At 42.5% G+C, this 6,172-nt stretch overlaps 1 protein-coding gene across 1 annotated transcript in view; it reads right to left on the bottom strand.

Moving 5' to 3' along the window:
- LOC102194915 (zinc finger SWIM domain-containing protein 8-like) overlaps nucleotides 1-5,640 on the bottom strand; it is a gene marked incomplete at its 5' end in the record, with an annotated part of 6,691 nt that extends 1,051 nt beyond the window's left edge. Inside the window, 6 exons of the mRNA XM_005754837.1 lie at nucleotides 205-526; nucleotides 2,297-2,421; nucleotides 2,564-2,662; nucleotides 3,218-3,401; nucleotides 5,185-5,364; nucleotides 5,509-5,640. Of these exons, the coding sequence (XP_005754894.1) occupies nucleotides 205-526; nucleotides 2,297-2,421; nucleotides 2,564-2,662; nucleotides 3,218-3,401; nucleotides 5,185-5,364; nucleotides 5,509-5,640 (1,042 nt within the window). The remainder of the gene's footprint in view (nucleotides 1-204; nucleotides 527-2,296; nucleotides 2,422-2,563; nucleotides 2,663-3,217; nucleotides 3,402-5,184; nucleotides 5,365-5,508) is intronic.
- Nucleotides 5,641-6,172: the final 532 nt, after the last annotated feature.

The following is a 6,172-nucleotide window of genomic DNA, read 5'->3' as shown; positions in this document are numbered from 1 at the left end:
TGTGTGTGTGTGTGTGTGTGTGTGTGTGTGTGTGTGTGTGTGAGAAATGCATGCATGCAGCACTTGTTTACAGCTTTTATACTTTTTTTTTTAATATAGTTATAGTGAACATGTGGAAAAACCTAAAACAAGTGGATGTTTGTGCCTGGAGAATGACAAGAACACACAGGTGGAAACCAAGAGACGTGGTAATGGGGTTCTTACCATGCTCCCTGGTCTCAGCGGCACTCTCCCCTGCTGTGTTATTTGGCACTGGGTTCAGATCAGCCTGAGGAGCCACCCCCTCTCCGCCAATTGTCAGAGCAGAGGAAGAGCTTGAGGATGAAGCCACCAAAGTAGATGCTGAGGAAGATGACGTAGCATGTTTGGAGACCACTCCTGTGGCCCCACCCACCCCACTGTGGCTGGAGGATATATGTTTGGATGGACTACGCTGACTGCCAGCTGCTGGCTTGCTTGAGTAGAAGGAGCTTAGAGTTTGGGGCTTGTGGGTCTGACTCTCTCTGTCCAATAGCTTATCCAATATCTGAGCATGGAGGGTGGACAGGAAAGAGAGAACACATTGATACAGAGAGTAAGAAAACACTTACACTTTGCATACACCCTACAACAGAAATCCACATGAGCAACATGAAATACCAAAGTGTGGAAATCAGAAAAATCTTAGATGGGTGCGTTCAATCAATGTGCTTGGTTAAAGCACATCTTTACATACTTCTATCTAGTTGTGTGAACATTATCTGGTGATAGTCACAATTTACTCCAAGGAAAATCCTTACCTACCTTATACAAGTAGAACCTTGTAATGGCCTGGACTGATTCTTATTTAGCACTTTTCTACTTTTCTGGAGTACTACAAGCGCTCTATACAACATGCCAGATTCACCCATTCACACAAGCACTGTCTGCCATTTAAGTACTACCATTAGCAACTTGGGGTTAATATCTTGCTCCGGATATTTGGCATGCAGACTAAGGGGAGCCAGGGATTGAACCACCACCATTTAGATCAGTGACCTGGTCTAGCTCCTGAGCCAATGTTATTGTACCCAAAAAAGATGTACATCTAACATTCTTTGTACTAATTAATTGCCTAATATCATTATCAGAGAAAGAAAGAAGAGATGAAAATTATTTTGATGAGTGTCGAAGGGTATCAGACACCTGAGAATGGAAATATCCTGTTAAACTTGTTAGCAAAGTAATCAAACGTCACACTCAACGTAAGAACACAACTGTCTGATCATCTATAGCTCTCCTCCATGGGTCAAAGGAGCTTGCAAAGAAAAGCGTCTGGACTTCTTTAAAGATGGCAGAGAGTTGGTGTCGTAAACCCCCGCCTCTGTTCAAAGATGGTCGCTCACAGTGGACATAGATGCTTCTTTCACTCCTCTTTCAAACAGTCTGTCCTCTCTGTACTGTACAGCATACACCACATTGTTAAGAATGTGGTGTATGCTGTACAGTGCAGCGAGGAATGCCCAGACCTCTACATCGGAGAGAGCAAACAGCCACTTCACAAGCGCATGGCACAACACAGAAGAGCCACCTCCACAGGACAAGACTCAGCAGTCCATCTGCATCTTAAGGATAAAGGTCACTCTTTCGATTCAATTCAATTCAATTCAATTTTATTTATATAGCGCCAAATCACAACATAAGTCGCCTCAAGGCGCTTCATAGATACAGAGAAAAAAACCCAACAATCATATGACCCCCTATGAGCAAGCACTTTGGCAACAGTGGGAAGGAAAAACTCCCTTTTAACAGGAAGAAACCTCCGGCAGAACCAGGCTCGAGGATGCCAATGTTCACATTTTGGACAGAGAGGACAGATGTTAACCAACCAGATGCATGTTAACCTGTGTCAGTGTTTACCGGACTCAGACAAGCAAAGTGAAGCTTTCCTTCACTGTGCAAGAAATAGACATGAATGTGTTTCAGAGAGCACCTCCTGTGTGAAAGGCCTGTATTACGTGCTTAAAAGCACTCACTCACTTTTTTACACAATTTGAGCAATTAGTATTTTGCCTAAGGAAACTTGGACGTTCAGACAGAAGGAGCTGGGGATCGAACCACTCACCTTTTAATTAGTATAGTCTTTTCCAGTTACATCCAGTTACTGGTCAATGAATTACTTTGCACTATTTTCTTTCTTTGTTTTAAAAAAATGTATTAAATGAATAAACTGGCCTGTTACAGTCAAATTCTGTGACTGTAACAGGTGTAGAATTGATATGCGGTTGGACGGGACATCTTCTGTACATGTTCTGAAATACTATAATGTAGCTGTTACCTTCTTGAGCTTGCTCTGGTCGTCCTTATAGGTGATCATGAGAGCCAGGGCCAGGTCACCCTTCACTCGTCTAGTTCCTTCACATAGCAGAGGATGCTCTGCCTCGCTGACTGTGGTTTTCATACCTGCAGTCACAGAGGGTGGACACAAAACAAAGGTTACAATTGAACATTTGTGAGAAACAGTGAGCAGGAAAACAAGTAGTGAGGATGGAGAAGAAGATACTGATAAACACTAAGAGGAACGAAACCAAGTGAATAAATTTACCAAGTGCAGCAACAGCAGCCTCAAAACCCAGCTCCTCATCTCCAGGCATCTCATTGTTGCGGTTGCGGCTTGGTGGACGGGAACCCGTTGGAGACACAACTGCACAAAACAGTATGGAGGAAAAGTGAAAGGGACATAAATTCAGTCAATCTCCCTTAAAATTCCTCAGTCTGTTCCAAAAAAGACAATATGAGCTTCTTCATTCATTCAACACAAAGCTTCAACGTTCAGTACACTACAAATAAAGCTGGTGGCCAAGAGATATTCACTTTCATATTACATAGTTAAAGGCAATTTAACAGAATACTTAGAATTCTTTAGTCTTGTATTATTTATTTTTATTTTATTGTATTTGAATCAAGTTAAAAATCCTGTTTAAGCGATTAACAATTTCCCATCATTTCTGTGTCCATCGCAACTGTCAAATAAAAGCAAAAAAAGCTGAATACATATAATAAAACTAAAACCTTAGTATAAGGATTTGATTGAGACTTTTAAGAAAATATCTGATCTTCTTTGGGCAAGCAGCCATGAGACAATGGCATGGTTGTGTTTACATCCTAAACACATATGACAAGAAAACTAGAATTGCTTTGACTATTTCAAGTGAAACACATGAAAACCACCATTAAAATAAAGATTACCGGTGCATACCTGGGGTACACAGTACATCGAAGATGAAGCTGGCCAACATGAGAGGTAGCACAGGTCTGTAATCACAAAAGTTTCCATCCCGGAGCTGCTCTGCTCGCTCTCTGATGGCGGACATCTCTATCAGACCCAGAGGGATCTTCTTCAACAGAGCAACCACCTCTGACTCCTGGTAGGCCAGCTTCACCTGATTAGTCCAGGCACATACAATATGCATATGATACATTTACATAAATATATATCCCTTTTGTTTTAAAAGCTAAACTTTGTAAGTTAATTTGGTCCTAATGTTGATGAGAATTTTTCCCCAAAACAAGCTCTGAGTACAAGATCCATAGAGGCTGGGGTCTATCACACCAGGCAAGACCCCAGGTGCAGGCTGTGTAAAGATGCCCCTGACACAATCAAGCACATAACAGCAGGGTGCAAGATGCTAGCAGGCAGGGCATACATGGAACGCCATAACCAAGTGGTGTAGCATAGTGTACAGGAACATCTGTGCTGAGTATAACCTGGAAGTCCCGAGGTCAAAATGGGAGATGCCCCCAAGGGTGGTGGAGAATGACCGAGCTAAGATCCTGTGGGACTTCCAGATACAGACGGACAAAATGGTGGTGGCTAACCAACCGGACAAACAGAAGAAGACGGCCGTAGTGATCGATGTAGCGGTTCCGAATGACAGCAATATCAGGAAGAAGGAACACGAGAAGCTGGAGAAATACCAAGGGCTCAGAGAAGAGCTGGAGAGGATGTGGAGGGTGAAGGTAACGGTGGTCCCCGTGGTAATTGGAGCACTAGGTGCGGTGACTCCCAAGCTAGGCGAGTGGCTCCAGCAGATCCCGGGAACAACATCGGAGATCTCTGTCCAGAAGAGCGCAGTCCTGGGAACAGCTAAGATACTGCGCAGGACCCTCAAGCTCCCAGGCCTCTGGTAGAGGACCCGAGCTTGAAGGATAAACCGCCCACAGGGGCGAGATGGGAATTCTAGTGGTGCTAGTTTCAATTATTATGCAAATGTGCTGTTTATAAGGCTGGAAACCTGCAGTCAGCTGAGACTGAAGAAGTCACTTGGATGAGTGACGAAACGTTTCTCCCACTGAAAAGCTACGTCCAGATGAACACAATCAACTTTTGGGCACTTTGATTCAGTACTTTACATAACCATGATTTCTCTCTCTTTACCCACAGTTAAGCATACTGTATATGACTAAAATCACATTAACAGTACAATGTCTTATATTATAATTATTGACAAATAAAATAATATTTTTGAAGTTGTGGCGAGCGCAGTACATTTTGCTGTGGTCTGCTGGAGGCGTGGCACTGGAGCTGGTGACACCAACTGACTGAATAATGTCAAGAAGGTTGGCAATGTCAAGTAGCTGCAGACTGCACGTTTGAAGCTGTGGTAGAAAGGATGTCACTGAACACTGTCATTTGCCACCTATAATCCTGACTACCCTCTGCTGCCAGAGGAGCACCCTCTCTAACAGACTGATTCAACTCCACGAACAAGGTGGCCAGACAGAGCAGGTCTGTCAGACCATATATTACCCTATATGTTACAATCTCTGGCAGTTATCAACCAGATATCATTTTATTATGACTATCAGTATTATTGCATCCTGATGTAAAAAAAAATAATCCCAAATTTGGGAAAACTGCAATATTTTGCATTGAACACTTGTAAACCAAATTCTACAACCTGCCAATTCATTCAACTTTTAAGATGTTTTGTAGGTTAAGTGCAAGATAAATAAAAGAATAAGGCTAAGGTAAATGAACTGCTGCATATAGGACTGTTGTACTCTACTGGAGCACTTTCATTAAGTTTTAATTTTAAATTTTTGTTCAACGAAAATGTGCTTTCCATCCAACACTGACACATATTCACACTTTGATGAACACATTGGGAGCAACTTGTGTGTGTTGTGAGTAAGTAAGAGAGAGAGAGAGAGAGAGAATAACACCTCTAGAGCTTTGGTAGATGCTGGTGGTCTCTGGAGTTCCAGTGAGAACATGCCAGTGTTGAAGGCCAGATTATGGAGTTCCAGTCGCTCACTGAGAACTGTCAGGAGGAAGGCAGCTTTTGACAGTGTCTTAGTGGCTACCTGTGTCTGGCGGGTGGTTGACACCTTGCTCTTCTTTCCCTAAATCCAACAAACAGGTAATGACAGTAATTTTAGGATGATGATTGATGAGATTGGAAGGCAGACAGTGTATCAGAGGATGAGATGAGCTATCTAACATAGGAGAATGTGTTTCAGGGTAATGGGCACTGGGACTGTGTCTACCTTAGTCTGTGGCTGCTCCACTTTCAAATCTGGAGGGTTGGCCAAAAGGTCTCTAGCCAGCTCCACAGCCAGCCTGCATGCCTCGTTACTGTACCCATGTGCATGGAGGGCTTCAGCACATGCAAACAGCACCTGTACAGAAGAGTAGATTGATGACCTTTAGAGGAGCTTACACTGAAATCCTGGAGAATATATTAACAATAACCATAGCTACTACCAGCTGTTTTTAGTGTATGTTAAGGAAGCTCACAGTAATGAAGAAACACCCACATAATTTCCACTATGAACAATTCCAGTTATTTGGAAATTTCAAAGACATATTTTATTGACAAAAGATCATGTTTAACATGAGACATTTTACCATTCAATGAAAAATAGCAGTTAATTTTTATGAGATGAGATGATGATGAGATAGCCTTTATTTGTCAGTTGCAGGTCTTTTGCCCACAACTGAGATGACAGACCTTGCCGACCGTACATACAATACACAAACATCACATTGGGGAGACAGGTCAGGCTAGGTAGCGAGGAAAAAAAAAACATCGAAATGTGTAACACAAAAGGATAATACAGGAATGCACAGATATCAACACACCATAACACAATAAACACAGACAGCAACATGGGAAAAAGTTCCAGTGTGTACATCTGATCTGGGACCGCT

Source organism: Pundamilia nyererei, unplaced genomic scaffold (genome assembly GCF_000239375.1).
Source record: "Pundamilia nyererei isolate P.nyererei 1_Seehausen unplaced genomic scaffold, PunNye1.0 scaffold00677, whole genome shotgun sequence".
Classification (NCBI taxonomy): domain Eukaryota; kingdom Metazoa; phylum Chordata; class Actinopteri; order Cichliformes; family Cichlidae; genus Pundamilia; species Pundamilia nyererei.
Note: the sequence above shows the minus strand (reverse complement) of the source record. Positions and strands in the feature narration are given on the sequence as shown.